This window comes from Limulus polyphemus, unplaced genomic scaffold, assembly GCF_000517525.1.
Source record: "Limulus polyphemus unplaced genomic scaffold, Limulus_polyphemus-2.1.2 Scaffold5, whole genome shotgun sequence".
Classification (NCBI taxonomy): domain Eukaryota; kingdom Metazoa; phylum Arthropoda; class Merostomata; order Xiphosura; family Limulidae; genus Limulus; species Limulus polyphemus.
In genome coordinates this window covers 1,217,466-1,236,382 of record NW_013665615.1, presented here as the reverse complement: position 1 = coordinate 1,236,382, position 18,917 = coordinate 1,217,466, and the positions used below count along the sequence as shown (strand labels likewise).

Genomic DNA, 18,917 nt, shown 5'->3' with positions numbered 1-18,917 from the left:
TTCAAAAGTATTCAACTGCAATTGATGAAATTGTAATTTTATCCATGATTTTCAGTTTATTTAATCATTACTCCATAAATACAATCATTTTAGGTTCAGTGTACTTCACAATCTAGGATTTGTTCTTCAGAAATAACTTGCTTCTTTTATAATGCTCTTAAAGAATGTATCAATATTACTAAATTTTAAATAGGTTTTTTGACTAGGCTGTCATCATTCTGAGAATTACAATACACATCAGTGTATTTAACTGTTAAGTAATGAAGTGTGAAAAAACTTAATTAATATCTACTAAATAAATTTGTTTATATATATATATATATATATATATATATTTATTTATTTATTTATTTATTTATTTATATACAAATGTAAATAAAAAAAACATTAACTAGGTATAATACACAGATTTCCATAAATCTTGTGTATTACTATTAACATTTAGGAATGAAATACAAATATAGTCAAGGTATATATTTTTCACTTATGTTCAAGATATTGGCTGCTCTTATGCAACTATCAGCACTCATTTTGTGTGACACTGAGATTGTTTCATCCCTTCCTTATTGCTGTCAATTTTTCTAACACCACCATCCTCATGTACCAAATGGTACAAGACAAATGTTAGATAGTCATATTTTTAAGGTACAAAGTTTCCTAAAACATTACAAATTAAGAAGTTAGAACTGATTGTTCATGCTAACCAAAAGCTGTAACCATTTACTCCTGCTTCACATTTCTTTTAGAGTATCAGAGCAAACAGCTGAGCATTTGTATACCTGAATTCCCCAGAAAACATCCTGAAATACAGCCACTGAGGTTGAGTGGAATTATTTTTTACTTAAAATATCATGAACAATTTACAAAAGATATCTAATTAAATATTTATATTTGAGGGCCAAGTGTACACCATTCAACATCTGGTGAACTAAATTGTAACCACCATAACAAGTCTAGATTCTATCTTAGCAACAGTAACAAAAATACTTGAAAATAATTATTTAATATTTATCAACTTATTATGGGTATATGATTTTAAATGTAACACTTACATTCTTTAAAACTGCTAAATGATTTCACAGAGATTATATCTATTTAAACACTTATCATATGTAAAAACATAATTTGTTCAATAAATTGTCTATAAATTTACACAAACCTTTAGATATGAAGCATATTTCCAGTAACACAATCACTGGTGCCTTCCAAAAATTTGCTAACTCAGTTAAATTATAAAATGTTTAAATCATGAGTTTAATTATTGTTTTTGCAAAGTTTCAAAATGTTTCAGAAACTGAATATTTTTCCAGAAAAAGTATAAGAAGCATTTTCTCCCCCTCTTCCTTTTTGTCAAAGTTAATGAGGAATTATAACAGTGAAATTGAAAAAAATATTATTATATCTGGATTAATCCTTCAACTGTTTCAAAGCTGTTTCCATTAACTCTTCTCAAAACTCTTCTAAATTATATATACATATATCCTGACTCTATCAAACTATCTAAAATTTTCCTGTTTCCTTCCTTTTATTAGTTAGTGTTGCAGTTATGCTATCACCAATTATTACATGTAAAAATAGATTCTTTTAGTTTCACCAGAATTTAGACTTCTGTATAAACTTTCTACATATATGTTTTTACTGACTCCATCAAGTTAATTCCAAATATCATTTTTTACTTTTCAAAATTCTGAATCCCAGCCTGAGTTGTCATCTGGTGGTAGAGCTTCATTATTTGGAGGATACTGATCAAAGTTACTGGTGTCTGATGCATTTCGTATCTGCAAGAATGATGATTTACATTCACAGTTATGTAATTAGTTGTTTAATAAAGTAGAATCTTTCTAAAACTTCTCTCCTCACACTTTCAGATCAATTCTTCAAAATATATATTGATCAACATTACTAATTTGAAAAATATCTTGTGCAAAGTTAAAAGAATCTTTAACCATAAACTCATTAAAAGTAAGTGAATTTAGAAAAGAAGCAAGGAATTTAGCCACTTTACAGGTATTGGATCTGATGTTGGATAAAATAGGTCTTAAGGGGATATTGTTTTTGTGAACTTTAGGCAACTTGTACATGAGATATGGGTAGGAACCTGACAGGTAAATGTCTGCAAAAATATTTTCAGAAATGTAATCACATTGTTTTAAAATTTCTTAAAAAAATATCTTCATTACTAGCTAATTCCTTTAAGGCAGTATATTCTTCATAAGTGATGGTGGAACTGGTTTTATTAGAATTGTAATTGTATCATTCTCACACAAGCTGATAAAGGTAAAAGTGTAGTTATCCTTAATAAACCAAATTACATTAACAAAATGCGTTGAATTCTCAACAACAAAAAATTCAAAACTCAATGTTGATTGGTTAAAGTTCACCATAAAACAGGAAGAAAAAATACGAGTTCTAAGGATTTTCAAATAATGTGATTACATTTCTGAGAATGTTCTTGAAGACATTTACCCCTCAGGCTCCCATCCAGGTTGCCTAAAGTTCACAAAAAACCATATCCCCTTAAGGCCTATTTTATCCAGCATTGGATCCCATACTTATAAAATGGCTAAATCCCTTGTTCCTATTCTAAATTCACTTACTTTTAACAAGTTTACAGTTGAAGATTCTTTTTCCTTTGCACAAACAATTTCTAAGATTACTAATGCTGATCAATAAATACTTTCTAGTTTTAAAATTGAGTCTTTTTACATTAAAATTCCACTCAAGGAAACAATTCAAGCAATTCTACAAACATATAAATTATAGCTTTTAGTCATTTATGAATTTTTTTTATATTTCATTTTCATCATATATTTCAAGAATATATGCATGATGTCAGAAAAACAGATTCAAGAATACTTGATACAAAATGATAGAAACCCTGTAATAGATTATAGGATTTATATCATTTTATATCAAAAATACATGAATATGGAAGCATACTAAATAAAATCTGCATTGATCTATTCATCATTTAACTTGAAAATATACCTTAACTTTGGTGGTATTAGTGTTGTAAGTGTAGTTTAAACAAATTATCAGAATTTTGTAATCCTAACAGAAGTAAGTGGTTTACTACAGTGAAATACTTATATTCTGAAATACAAATATTTTGGATATATCATTAAAATATTTTCTTGATGATCCACACTCAGAAGATATGCAGACTTTAACAAATTAACACAAATATTTATACTGGAGTTTTCTACAGTTAGGGTAGATTCTAATATAATATTAGCAAAATGTTTTTTTAAGAACTTTATACAGAAAGAAAAATTGCATTATTTAACAAATAAAATATTTTTGTGGTTAATAATCCAGAGAAAACTCTGAATAAGAGTTGTCCACAATCAAGCACATATGTATTAAAAGTAAACAGTTATCAATTATTGCATACTTTTCTTCAGTATATGTGCAAAAGTTACAAAAAAAAAAGTGATGTATTACAATTCATATTAGGAATTTAAGTTGAACTATACATGTAACCAGTGAGTAATTTACTTTTAATGCTGCATAGCTAGTGTATTTTACTTTGTTATTCCTACATATTCTTTAATCATTATTCTGCTGTTGACAATATTTGATACATCAGAAGGTAGTACGAAAAAAATGTATGCACTCTACACTCATAACAGCTGGGCTAATACTTTAAGTGACTTCGTTAGCATAAAATAATTTATTACAGCTTTTATAAGAGGTAAAATGAGTGATAAATATGAAGACCAACAGCAACAACTAAAAGTAATCATAGTTATTACCCAATAACAAAAGTGTGTGTTGGGTGTCAGTACCTACAAATTAATCCAGAGGGCAATAACACATAATTATGGCTAATGTTCATTGTTTATAATGATCACACGTTTTACCTGTGATTGTAGAGGAATAAAGAATAAGAGTAATGTTAACAAGTAATAGTGGTAACTTTACTGCTCTTACCCAAGATTAAACACTAAGAGTAAAAAATATAATCCATGTTAACAGTTACTACTGATCAAAGTCTTTTAAAATATGATTATTGTTAGCAAATAAGAGTAATAACAGTTCCTACTCATGAAAAGAAAAAACTTCATGGTGGCAATTAATAATGATTACAGTTCTTACCAAAGTAGAACCCGACAGGAATAAAAGTGTGTGATGAGTGTTAGCAACTGAAAGCTTTTACCTGAGGTAGAATAGGGGGTTGAAGTGAATGATCTCGGAGTCCTTCCCAGTTGAAGCCATCAAACCATCTAATAAATAAATAGAAATGTTTAGACTCTAGGCTCTTTAGAATGTCATCATCATAAATAATAATTAGTGTAAAAATTATTCCAATTAATTGTTTTAACAATTTATCAGTTTTAGTAGGAGACAATATAAACTAACAATGTGAATTACTGAAGAATACACAAAAAACAGGTAAAAAATTACAAAATAATAAAAAATGCTCTGTAATAGAATACAGCCTGAAGACAACTCTTTCAATAATCAAAATAAAAACTATAGGTTTCTCTTACCAAAAACTTGTTAAAATACATTTCACAAAATATACTAAAATTAATTATAACAAATATTCACAACTGAAAAAAAAAAATCTAAAACTAAATATGATATTACATATATATGTTAAATTGGATGCAGAGCCAACGAAACCAGACAGGGCACTTCAATGAACAGAAATACTAGAAATGCCACTTTAATAATTTGTAAAATATGTTGAATTGTTGTGGACAACAGATGTTGAAATTGTGTAGTGCAAAATCAAATTTTTACCCTTTAATCCAAGCACCTAATTTCAAAGATACTTTAAGTCAATCAGTCAGTCTTTACATTTTGACATCACAATATGATGATACCATCAAATGGTTGATAATACACAAACTACAGAAACTGATAAATTTACAGGAAATTCAAAAACATTCAGTAACATGCATATAGGATCATTCATTTCTAACATATCACAAAAAAAGCATTATTCCATACCATAAAATGCAATCAGAAATAAAGGAATCCATAAAGCTATACTTAAAACCACCTGAACCATACATACCACTTGCATTAACTTAAACAGTCGTGTATATCTAACACAAATACAGTATACAATAATACTGAAAAAAACTGTAGATATGCATTTCGGAAGTACTAAAAGCTTTGTAAGTATAATATGCAAATTATACAATGGACAAAAGTATCTTTATTCTTTACACGAACATTGCATTGCACTCCGACTTGATAGAGTCTCAATCAGACTGGTGTCATCAATTCAGAGACATATTGTAAGCACAACAGATTTGTAACTCATCTGATTTTTTTTTGTGTACAACAGACTTGTACATTTTACTAAAAGCTTGCTAGATTTTGTGTAGATACATGTAGTAAATTCAAATTCATAGTCAATATTCCTTCTCCAATACAGGGTCGGTCTAGTGGACCATGCCCGTCAACACTGCAATGCATCACTTGAATCATCTTACATGTATCTGTTCATGAAGAAATGTAAAATAGGTTATTTGCAATTACATAAATAAATTTTTTTCTAATTCATGTAGTAAACAAATTTCCATTTGTATAAATTTTAAGATGACTTTTATATATATAAACAACTAAACTAACCCTAATACTTACTTGTAGCGTATCAGGTCTAATGGAAATTTCTTACCTGTTTCTAGATTGAGATAACTTCTGGGTTTTATACATTCATCCAACTCTAGAAACAGGCAGGAGCAGCCATTAAAGCCTAAACTCTTCCATGACTACACTGCCTAAAATACCTTTGAAACAATACTTACTTGTGTTTTTGGATATCTTTAATTCCACCACTCTGATAGCCCAGCCGTTCAGCCGGATTATCCCTATGAAGGACAAAAATTATGTTTATTAGTGGGAGTTATATATTAGATTTTTAAATGAAATCAATTAACTTATGCAAATAGACAATAATCTATATAAGTAATAGATTTGAATAGTACATATTATCATTAAGATCTTATATCATCAATAGAAATTAATATTCAAAAATGAGTGACCAGCCAATCAAGTACATATGGAAAAACTTTCATAAAAGATTATCATTACAGTATTTAAGGTGGAGAAAGTTGATATACCTGTAAGGAGAGAGTAAAGATAAATATGTAATTAGTTAAATAATTCAGTATGATAAATATTTCAAAATAAATGAGATTAAAATCAAACAATCATTCTGCAGCTTTCTATTCAAAGTCAACATTTCTAAGAAAAAACTTTCTACAACTATGAAACAAAGTACACTGTAACGAATTCATTTGTATGTATTTATTTTTAATATGAATGTTGTTTGGATTAAATTTGTATTTAGAAATATGCGTAACTTGTAGTATCAGATATGTGTTGCATATAACGAATTTGTTATATATTTATTTTAATGTCAACGTTTGTTTCGAATAAGTTTATATTTGAGGGCGTGTCTAGCTTACCGCATTAGTTACGTATGGCGAAACTCCCGCCTATTCTCCAAGATTATAGAACATTCGTGAACACAAAGAAGCAACTTCCGTAACTGGTATATCAGAAGTTTATAGAAAATGTGAATCGCCTATAAAAACAACAGACAACAGAATTCGACTATGAAACTGTTATAACCGTGTAAACTATAAACTGTGATTTTGCTAACTCCTATCAACCAGAAAATATACGACATTTGACCAGGAACAGTTACAGATTTCGAACATCAGTGAATTCCCATCAAACGTTAATATCTTTCCAAGAATATTACTCATTTCTCATCGGACATTAGTGATTTTATGAAAATATTATCTTCAACGGTCCAACAATTCAGTGCCTGACAAAGCTAGCTAGCTAGCTTCCCACAAATTATAGTACGTACAACTCGCTGGATATCAAGGAGACTCTGAACTAAGAAGACAATTTTAGGCTATTTGTAAGTTAGTGAAATTTCTGTTTATGAAACTTGGTTTGTAATAATTAATCATAATAGTTGCTATTGTACATTATGCTACTGTTTATATATATATTAAAATCAATCTTGTTGGCAAATCGTGTAAATTGAATAAAATATCGGCATATTTCTAAACACTGAATCCAAGGTACGTCTCAACTATTAAAAGTTAAATTATTTAATGCGGCTTATGATTATTTCAAATTCTCAATACATAACACATGTACACTGTAATTTCCAGCTAATTCACTATATCAGATACTAAGAAAATAAACATGATTAATAGAACATTGTAAATTTTTTATTGGTGCTTGGTAATATTACTAAAGAGGCTCCACCTCTTCATAAAACACAGTTAGTAGCAAGGGTACCCAACTAATTACCTAGGATAGAATGGTTTGTGTATTGTTAAGCAAAAAGTTGCACAATGTGCTATCTATACTCTGCCCACAACGAGAATCAAAACTTGGATTTTAGCATAATAAGCCTTCAAACTTACAGCTGAGCTACTGGGGGGCCAAGTAGAATAGCCATAGAAGTTTCTTTGTAAACTAGCTGTCCTTTCCTGGCATTGCCTGGTTATTACCTGAACAGAGGACTGATGTTTAGCTATATTTAAACAGAAAGGACCAAATGGAGGTCTTATGTTCTTGATGTTTCTTGTGAATGCAGTCACTGTCTCTGCAAAATTGCAACTCTAGGAGAGTCATGGATTGACAATGAGCAGTTTGTATTTTCTGTTGGCTGTCAAGGCATGTTTCCTTTTCTTGTAGATTCTCACTCTGTCACTTTTGTTGCATACGCTTTGCTGCTTGTGATGGGCAATCAGAATTGCTTTTCTCATTTTCCTGACAATTTACTCTGAGGTACATGATCAGCATAAGAAATGTTTATCATACCTAACTCCCCTCTCAAAATAAAGTGAATAAAAACCAATTTGTTTTGGCAGAATTTTGCAAATTCAACTTGTCTATTTTATAAAAAAGTGAGTCTTGTTTGTCAGTAGACACAACAGCATTTGATGGATGGATTATTATTCTCACACCACAACAGCATCACACCTTTATGAAATACACACACATTTTTCTGATGTAATTTCCACTTAAATCAGACTGATAATCTGGTTTGTCTTCTTTGGAAAAAATTAGATTACAAAGTTTTCACTGACACTAAAAATGTGATGATGTCACAGACATTAAACCTGAGAATGCTGATTCCATACCTTTATAGGCCTACTATTATAGGGGCTGAAAGGTGCAAATAAACAGTCACAAACTTAGCTTTATATATTAGATTCATAATTAAGACTATTTATTTTTAATTGTAATCATTATTTTAGAATTTTAGCAGCTCTTCTGCTAAAAGTTATTACATAACTGTACCAGTTAACTTTAAAATAATATTTTAATATATTCATTCATCTTTCTTACCTGCAAAGCTTCTTAATCAAAGCCATGGCATTTCGTGAAATAAGGCGAGGGAACTCCACAGCATCAATTCCTTTTAGAATAATATTGTAAGTTCTCATAGGATCTGGTCCAGTGAAGGGTGGTCTAGGTAACAATTTTATTGAAATATAATTTTTTTTATTTTAAATATCTGAAAAGCTAAAACATCTAGTTAATTCTATACTTACAATATAAAACATACAAAATTTAGATCATTTCCTTCAAAATAATCAGGATTTTAACAGTTATTTCTTCTTTAGTTCATTTTTCAGTGGCAAAATGTTATATAAAATCTCTAAACAGAATTTTTAACAGCCAGTTCACAAGAAGAGGCACTCATGTTTCACGGACTTTGATTAACTGCACTCTATATATTTTTTCTCAATTAAGAATATATGCTTTCCAAAAGTAAATTAACTTTTGTCTTGAAAATTAGTGCACAGTTGCCAAGTTATGGCCCTGTTAACATTGTTTGTACAAGAACAAAAATAAAAAAATATATATTTTTAGCAAAAGTCTTTTTTTTTGTCAATAAATGTGCATGTAATTTAGGTCAAAGGAATGGATAAAAAACAGATAAAATAAAATATGAGCAACATGGAAATCTCCAGAGTCATTAACATGCAAATGTGTGCTACAAGCTACCTAGGAAATCCAAGCAAGTTTGCATATGGGTGGGTGTTCAATATGATACATAAAATACTGTTCCTTATAAAAAGGAAATCAAAGAATTTTCTAATGAGATGCTCTTTGAATTAGAGGCATATGACAAATACGAGTATAATCTTCCATCAATTTCTGAGATAAAAAAATCATGTGACTCAACTGTTTTATAAGCAGAAGCAGCAGCAAACAGCTTTCACCTCTTGTCAAGACAGCACTGTACAGCAAGGTGAAAATGTTGAACAGTGCAGGGTAAAGGTTTTAGACAGTGATATAGCACACCTTGAAACTGGGACCAATAACATGGCACAAACTTGGAAGTTTGCACTGATATCATCATACTACCCATTGAGGTTTGCACGAGCAATAACACCACCAATTTGTCAACACCAAAAGCTAGACATCGAGGTGTGGCCAAGGTGCACAAAAATGCTCAACTTTACCATTTCATATAGAAACTTTAGCATTTCAGAGTTAGTCATTTGATTGAAAGTAAATCAACCTAAACACTGATGAGCCATGACCACCAGCAAATTTGAGCAAACATCTCACTGCTTCATAGCATATATATGGTGACTTGTAAGCTTTGTACTTTGGAGGTCTAGTTTGTAATTTTGTTTATTCATTTCATCAGTAGTTTCTCTATTATGCGACACCAGTAGCTAATAAAGCCCCTCCCATACATTTGGTACTAAACATACTTTTTTTTTTTACTTACATTGGCATAAATATTTGGTCTTGAAACTCAAAACCAACATATAATGCCCTTTAACATTCAAGTACACTTTTATATCTATCACATCCTGGTCATGGATATTGCTCTGAAAACGTGCTGACCATCTAGGTCTCCATGACCAAAAGTGTATAAAAAATTTTCGTAATGTACTCTTCATATTATATATCAATATACCAACTAATACAATTAACACAAGTTCCACAAACTTGTATAAAACTATACAATAAATCAACTTTTCAGAAGTCTGTAAATCATGTAAAAAACCTTTTCTAGTAAGTTGGCTGATAAAAATCAAAGAGCTTTAACTAAATTAATAATTCAAATTATTATTCTTTTTTTTCAGATAATTTAATGTCTAATGATGAGTAAACTTAAACAATATATTTACTTACGTCCCTGTTAGCAACTCAAACATGAGAACCCCAAGAGACCAATAGTCAGCTGAAATGTCATGACCACGGTTCAGTATTACTTCTGGAGCAACATATTCTGGAGTGCCACAAAAAGTCCAAGTCTTCCTTCCTGTTGTTAATTTTTTAGCAAAGCCAAAGTCCACCTGGAAAAATGTATGATTTCATTGACACTCTTAATGTAACTCTTTCTATTCCCCCCTATTCAATATTTTCAAGTTATAATATATTTTTTGTAAAATAAAATCACAGCAAATGCAAATCTGGTTTACTTAAGGTATGAGATTCTCATTATCAAACTTCAAACAACAAGACTTAAAATGAAAAGTTTCACATCCACAGATTAAAACTACAATATTTTCAACCAAGATATCTTATGCTATTCACATGGAACTGAAATACCAATTTCAGCTTATGTCATAGTTCAGTTCTAGCAACCTGTTTTTAATTTTATTCTATTTCAGTAAGAGTAACTACCTTCTCACTACTGGCTGTACATTGTGAAAGGTGATTTACCTGTGTGAATACCAATATTTAATCTTAGTTTTGTTTTTCACATGAGGATGAACAAAGATTATCTTTGATAGATAGTGTATGTATCACTACCACTGAGTGGAACCTACTTCTACAGATCCTTTTTTCTTTTTACCAAGATACATTTTACCTTTCTCAAATTGTAGTTTGTACCTTGGGTCTTACTTGTCTTTTTTGCATAATGCTTTTTGTTTTTGGCCTTTCTATTTGAAAAGTTGCTTTAAAGTGTCATCCAAAATAAAGAGATGATGTTGTTATACTCTGTCCTTTAGATTTTAAAATTAGAACAACTGTTGTGCAATTATATATATGTAAATTTAATTATAAGTTCTAGTGATTGATTATTTTAACACTTACAGTTAGCTGTCATTACATGTATATCTTGGGTATTATAAGATCACATTCACAACTTCAAAAAATTATAATTTGACTGGAGATGACACTTTGTTTTCACAATTTCAATAAGAACACTCCATTTCTTAAAAATATGTACATTATTTTTTCATCACAGTACTAAACAATGTTTCATACAATATTTTTTATTTTGTAAACCTCTGTCTTCATAATAAAATAATTTCATATGAAACACTGTTTAGTACTGTCATGAACAAAATATAAATATAAGGATACTAACCATCTACAAGTACAATACATACAGAATTTAATATATCTCTCCCTCTCTCATACACTACACACACCATATATATACATTAATCCAATAAAGAACTAACACCAATTACGTACAAGTTTTTTTTTTTTATATCGATTGGAAGGGTGGCATATTGTATACAACAGCTGTCCCAAACTTGTGTTATTTCAGTGCACAGTTAATAACCATAAAATAAGACCAAACTACTGAGTCAAAATGTATACCAGCTTTCATCCAAATCCATTCAGCCATTTTCAAGAAATCTTGCTGACAAACACACATACAGGGATGAAACATAACCTTCATTCACCTTTGGTGGCAGAGGTAATAAACAATAAAATGAAATTAAAAGTACCAAGAATAACAACAAAAGTAATCAAACTATTAACCAACGAAAAAGAATAAAAAGCTCCAGGAAACAATTCATAGTGTGGGAATCTATTGGATATACCTTAATGTTGAATAAATTGAAAAACAGATTTACTTAAATACCTTTGAGTAACATATTGTTTTTATATGTCTGTACTATTTTTGTTAGCAGAAAGTTAAGGATCTTAGTCCCAATTTCGTCTTATTCTTCAGGTTATATATCTATCCGTGTATGTATATGTTTTTTTAAAAATTAATATAACTATTTTTTTTTCACATAGGTATTTAAATTTATTCTTGCAGCATGAGTGGAGTGAAGATAAATGCATTTCTGAGCACCCACAGTTTCCTACGAGTCCTTAGCTATTTTCGAGCTGGTAGCTCTAGAATTATACCAAAATACCAACCATGTCTAAAGTCAAAATGTGTATATTTAACAAGTAAACAGTCAGAAAAAAGTTCCAATGTTCCCTTTCTGTAAAAAAAAAGTTCTGATAATAGGTAAGTAATCTGCTACATAAAAATATATCATTACATTCATACAACCTTCTACAAGCTACAGAAAACAACAGCTTAACTAATCAAACTAGCATAACTGGTTGTAAGTAATTAAAACTACTTAATACTTTCTGAAGTAGGGAGTTTAAAATTAAAGCAAGAGATTTTGCCCCATGTATATAGTTTCCTTTTCAACTAGCTTATCTTAACAAGATATTGCACCTACCAGTTTAACATAACCCTTAATATCAAGTAACATGTTCTCTGGCTTAAGATCTCTGTAGATAATGAGACGAGAGTGGAGGTAGTCAAAAGCTTCAACCACACAAGCTGTATAAAACCTGGTAGTCACGTCATCAAAAATTCCTCTAAAAAAAATTTTGAAATCAAGTTATTTCTCTAGTTAATGTGGAAAATATAGCCATAACATATCTTATAAGTATATCAAATGAATATTAGTACCACACAAGTTTTCTGTAGCAGGTCCTTAAGCACATTATTTTATCTGTAAAACCTGGTTACATAATTATCAGTTCAGCAGAATAATTATGTTAATTGTCAATTATTCTTCTTTTAAATTATTTCATAATATGGTGTACTGGTTTTCTCTTCATAAATTTAAGGTACACATCATCAGGTATTACATGTAAAAGTTACTTACAAGCTCAATTTTAAGTTGGCTATTAGCTATATACCTATGGTATCTATAATTTAATGACAAACAAAATCATCATAATAATTAAGAAACAAATTTATACAATCATTCCAATTACTTTAATGACTTGAAACAACATGCAATGCAATTAACAATGATAAACATTTTTCAATTTGTCAACATATTGCAAAATAAAGTTTCTTTCTTTAACTATGAGGCTTGTATTCCAAATTTCTTTCAAATAATGGGTGACCACAGAAAGGAGCAGGAGAAGCCCCCCCCCCAACATTTCACTAAAAATTGCATGTATTGTGATGTAAACTTAACATTGTAGTTAAACTAAATATTTTTATTAATTTTTATTAAAACTGTAAATTTGTGTTTGCCTTTAAGCACACATAACACATATTCTTTTAGTCTGTTGACTTACACTGTAAAAGCTGATTCCCTACATTGGTATCCCTCCCCTCCAAAAACATTTCTGTGGGTGCACGAGTCAAATATGCCATGAATTAAAATATTAACATTTGTATTGTGAAATAATAACACACACACACACACATGTGTTATTTTGAAATAAAGAATTGTAAGCTAAATTGGCAAAACATTTGAAAGTGCTAACAAAGTTTGAAGTCTGATGAATACTTTTAATATAATTGACTTAATAGGCCAGTTACTCTCTAAATCCTAGAAAAGTTTAAAATTGCAAGAATTTATTTCAAAGTCTGTGCTTCTCTAAATAGTTGATTCAGTACAGAGTAGTAACATAAAAACTGTAAAATATCAAATACTTCTGCTGAAATATTAAACGAAATAACATAATAATATACTATCATGAAATTTCATCCAGTAAAATTCAAAAATAATAATGTATAGACACACACACATTTAGAAATACCCACTCCATTCATATCTACAGTAAAATATTGAACTACAGTTAGCAATATTTATTTATTTCAAATTTGTGCTTTGTAAATTAGTCCATTTTCTTTTAAAGGAAGTGTCCTCAAAGCATGTTTAACAATCCAATAAATATGTTAAGCAATATTTATCTGCATACACATTTCTTCTGAACAACAATGTATCTCATTAACATATATCTCAGGTAACACAAACTATTAAGCCATTTAATGCATATAGACATAATAATTTTAAACATTGTGAACAAGAATTTATTATAAATCTTTAATAAACAAAACTTTTTTCACAAAAGCTCGTTATTGGATGAATAATACCTGCATACAATTTTTTTAGATCAACAGATACACATTTGGAAATTAATAAACATTAGTATGCATTTCTGTATATCGTGAAAAATACCTTAGTTCATTCTTGCTAAAATGTTTTTAATTTTTATAGATATTGCGAAACTTGCATTAAAATTTTACTTTTTTATCAACATGTATATCTTGTTATTTTCTTCTTGTATGCTTAAAGCAAGAAAATAATCTAATTGTTTATACATTGCATAAGGGAAACTCCCTAAATTGCAGATCATTAGTGTAAATACAGATATAAAAAAGACAGCAATAAGTCTGCTTTACACAAACATTTTACTTTATGTTAAAAATATATCATTTATAATTGTTTAGATACATTAAGAATTACAAAAGTAAATTATATGCTAATCAAAATAGGATCAATAACAGCATGAACTTATTCTATAATTAATGCTACTATAATCATAACACCAAATATACAAGTATAGAACAAAAATTCCAAACCAAATTATGCCAAACACAGGTGTTAATACAAAAATGCAAGAATGACAACTGCATACAACAGACATTTCATGAGATTCTAAAAGTTTGACTTATTAAACAATGTCCAGACAGTGAAAATTTTCAAAAGAAAGCAGAAGCTTATCAAATCTCTGCTATCATACATAAATTCAAAGATGATAGCAGCATCTAAATAAATGTATGTTGAACTATAAATGTTAAAAAATAATGTAACATGAGAAAACTTAGAAAAATTAGCATATAAGCTTAATATAATAGAAAAGTTTCACTGAAGAAATAAATAATTACTATAAATTTTAATCTGATAATAAAGTATGTGCAGGAGACGTAACTGGCAAGTGAGAAACAGCTGCATTGACAACCTGGTGGGTAACTTACAGTTAAGATTTTAACATACTTCTACAAAAGGTGATTCACATGCAAATAAAACAAACATAATACCAAATCTATGACTTAAAATAATCTGAGTTCTACTTGACATACTATAATTCACATAAATGTGCATAAAGCAAAGACCTACCTATCTCTTAAAATTGTCCAGAGTTCACCACCTAAGCATGATTCCATCAACATGTAGAGATATTTAGAATCCTTGAAAGTTTTGTATAATCTGTAACGAAAAATTATCTTTTTGTTGCAAATACAAAAATTAAGGGATATAAATCATAAGTTTTTTTCACTGTACTAATTTGTGAAGAAAAAATCAAGTGTGACTCTCAAGTGTATTAGTTTTAAATTTTTCAAATATTTCTAGTAGTGTAAAGTAACAAATTTGCAAACACTGTTTCAATTTAGATAGAAAGTCTTCTTTGAACCAATACAAATTTAGTAATATATTGAAAAAAATGGAATTAAGAGTAATAGACTTTGGACAATATTGCATATTTTTTGTAGTGGTAGATTAAACTAAATAACAAGGTTTGGGTCAAGTTAGAATATACTCATGTAATAGTGTGTTTGTGACCATGTGAGCAAAAGTCTAATAGATTAGTTAACTCTTTCAATACAGGCTCGATCCCATGGGACCATTTTGCTTGTATATAGTTTTAAAACTAACTTTTAATGCAATGTATGTATCTTCACAAAATTTGGCAGACTTTTAGTCCACATTACAATTATTTTACACACAAAAAAAAATCATTTTTTTTAATGAAGTATTTTTACTAAAGTTTTGTCCATGAATATATCGAGTAGTTGTTTTGAATAGTCCATGTGCAAAGAGATTTTCATGTTCAGATTAAAAATTATTTTCTTCATCTCAAAAATCTCAGATTTGATTTTTGTATTCTCTAAAACCTCCTAAATACATTTCAAATGTTTTCACTAAAACTTTATATCTTATCTGTCATTTTCTCAACCCTAACTCTATATAATGTTGGTCAATTTAACCGACCTCATAACTACCAAAAAAAAAATAATGGAAATAAATCTAAGTTACCCTTTTTTCTTTCTAGAATGACTTCATATTGTAACATGAAACTACACTCGTTTATCCTAAGTACCTTTAAACTCATAACAGTATACATCTATTTATAATTGCCCTTTGAACCATGTCTAACTACTATTCACGTCACTATAAATTGTAAATCACATGGGGAATGTGGAGGTCATGTTACCCACAACCTGTTGCGTGCATGCTGCCTTGTGAAACATTTTTATTATACTAATGGTAGTAATGCACTAAATTTTTATTTAATTAAATAATGCACCAAAGAACATAAACCAATAACATGCAAAAAGTAACAATTTCCCCTAACTCTCACTACTTTTCTGGCTTTCTACTTACAATAAGAACTGTTACAAATTCTTCCAAGCTAGTCATTATTTTCCCCATGGGAATGATGCTTGTACTAACAGTGAAATTGACAATTCTACATTCAGAAAACATTATACAATACATCATTTGATAGATGAAAACCTTGGCTTTCTATTGGTTATAGATAATATAGAATTAAACATAAGAGAGAACTTTTAACAAATCCTGAATGAGAGGATGTGACAGGTGGGTGCGGCAAGAGCGGTCAGATTTTCTATTTGATAGCTCTGTAACTACACAAAATTGAAGGCTATAAAAATAATGGTTTGTCTGAGCAATGACGATTTTATAGTGAGTAACTGATGTTTAATTTCATACTTATTGGAGGGATGGTGGATAAAATAGAGAAGAGAAAATGCATAGAGAAAATGTGTCACACTAAGGGAAATTCAGAATTTTTCTAAATATTGCCATACATAATTAAGAACTTAAAACTTATGTTCTATTAAAATATGAATTATTAGCTAAGATTTTATGCTATACTAATTGGTATAACACAAACAAAAAGTACATTAATGAAATTTTAAATGTAAGTCACTAAAACCTCGTGACATGCGAAGTAAAGGATGCCCATTGCATACACAATTAACAGGCTTGCACATTACTTCTTTTCTCAACATAAGCAAAAACGTTAATTCATGAAAAATGCAGTTTCTGACTGCTTAAACATGGTACTCATAATTTTGTATATTTAGTAAACTGTTGTATAATTGTGAATTTCTTCCTAAATATTAATCTTAGATTTATTTGCTTATATTTTAAAGATCTTATAAGATTAGATTTAATTGGAACATGTTCAAGAGGTAGTAAAGGAAAGTGGTATTTTTGTTGTCATCACTATAAAACAATAGCTTGCTAACAGCAAAGCTTTGTACTTAAAACAACTACCTCAAACTTGAAGTGGCATGTTTAAATATTTAAAATTTTGACTACCATGAAAATAAAGTTTGGCAGTTTAAGATATGTAATATAGCTTTATAACTGAAATGCTACCTTACTTTACTATGAAGTCACAATTAGCCTCTTCCATGATGATCTTCTCTGACAAAATATGTTGCTGTTGTCGTGTTTCTACTATCTGAGCTTTCTTCATCACTTTCAAGGCAAAAGACCTAGAAGGATTGTGGGATATTTGGACCTGAAATAAAATAACATGGAAGAAATTTTCACTACATATAACAATAGGTTATTTTAACCTGCAAAAACCTATCTAAATAATCAGACGCCCAAAAATGACAATAAAAGGCTGGAAGTAACTACCAGAAATGTACTACCATCTACAAATGTGCAATAAATATGATTAGTGAAGAATAATTTGAAATATATTGTCAGTCTATGACCATATCTGTGGTATTTGCAAATAAAATTGAAAGACTTGTGTATAAAGTAAGAAACAAAATATTTGTTGTATATTAATAAAATGTGCCAAGCTTTACTTGAACACTGGTCAGCTTCTGAACTCTAGTGTAACTTTTCTGAGAGCTGGAGCTAATAAAAAGCAAGAGAATTCTGTATTTATTCCTATTACAACTAGTGAGCACCTTTCAGGTGTCAAGTGCACACCTACTTATCAAATTTCAAAATTTAAGTAAAAATATTAGTTCCATCTCCATTTCAACAATTTTCACTCAAACATACTTAGAAATTAATATTTTTTCATTATGCAACACTCATTTAGAGAAATCTGTTAAGAAAAATATTCAAACTTAAATTTCTTCACAGCTACGAAAAATCTCACCTATATGGAATAACATAAATATTGATTTTGTTAGAATTTTTCTGCCAATCCCAGATCATAGGTTTATATTTGCAATAGAATATAATTTCTTGAGAACACAAGTCTTCATGTTTCATTTTCCCACAATTTTTTCCCCTTTCTTTGACTATATTGGTAAAGCTTCTCATTCCTACCATTTCATGATCTTACACCATGTGATTTGAACAAATACTAATGAAGCTGATTTTCAAAAATAGTTACAAAAAAAGTTTAAATACCACTGAATAGAGCAGATTTTAAACTATTTATATCAATGTTAAGTAAATAAAGCAATGTGAGAAATAATTTATGGTTTCATGGGTAACTGACAAGTCATGGCTCCTGCAAGGAAGAACAGCAGAATGTAAAATGTAGATATTTGGAAAGAAAACACATATATGTGAATTTCTTTACAGCTTCTTTAGCTGTTCTTTTCATTCTTAAAAATATTTTTTATGCTTTTGATTCTAAACTATGTAAATTTTCTTCTGTGACAAGACATCAGGTAAGCTTAGTTAAGTTTAACAAATATGATAAACAACAGACAAATGTTCCAATTATTCAAATTCTTATTTACTGAATATTACTGTTAAGTTTATCATATTAAAACAACATGCATAAATAAAACAGTTTACTATTTATGGAAAAAAATTCATATTCATTACAAAAATTGATCTCAACTAAGAATACAGTTAGCAAAAACATAAGCTTAACTTGATGCCATTTTCAAA

General features: G+C 29.2%; 1 protein-coding gene across 2 annotated transcripts in view; it reads right to left on the bottom strand.

Annotated features, from left to right (window-relative positions):
- Positions 1–372: 372 nt before the first annotated feature.
- The window catches only part of LOC106474380 (cGMP-dependent protein kinase, isozyme 2 forms cD4/T1/T3A/T3B-like), a 125,561-nt gene continuing 107,016 nt past the window's right edge, over positions 373–18,917 (bottom strand). The window contains exons 12-19 of one of the 2 annotated variants that reach the window (XM_013935106.2): positions 17,429–17,568; positions 15,135–15,224; positions 12,444–12,585; positions 10,150–10,313; positions 8,341–8,463; positions 5,766–5,828; positions 4,160–4,226; positions 373–1,778 (exon numbers count right to left, since the gene is read on the bottom strand). In XM_013935106.2, the coding sequence (XP_013790560.1) occupies positions 1,680–1,778; positions 4,160–4,226; positions 5,766–5,828; positions 8,341–8,463; positions 10,150–10,313; positions 12,444–12,585; positions 15,135–15,224; positions 17,429–17,568 (888 nt within the window). In that variant the 3' untranslated portion in view covers positions 373–1,679. The remainder of the gene's footprint in view (positions 1,779–4,159; positions 4,227–5,765; positions 5,829–8,340; positions 8,464–10,149; positions 10,314–12,443; positions 12,586–15,134; positions 15,225–17,428; positions 17,569–18,917) is intronic. The other variant, XM_022379305.1, reaches the window with a different exon arrangement.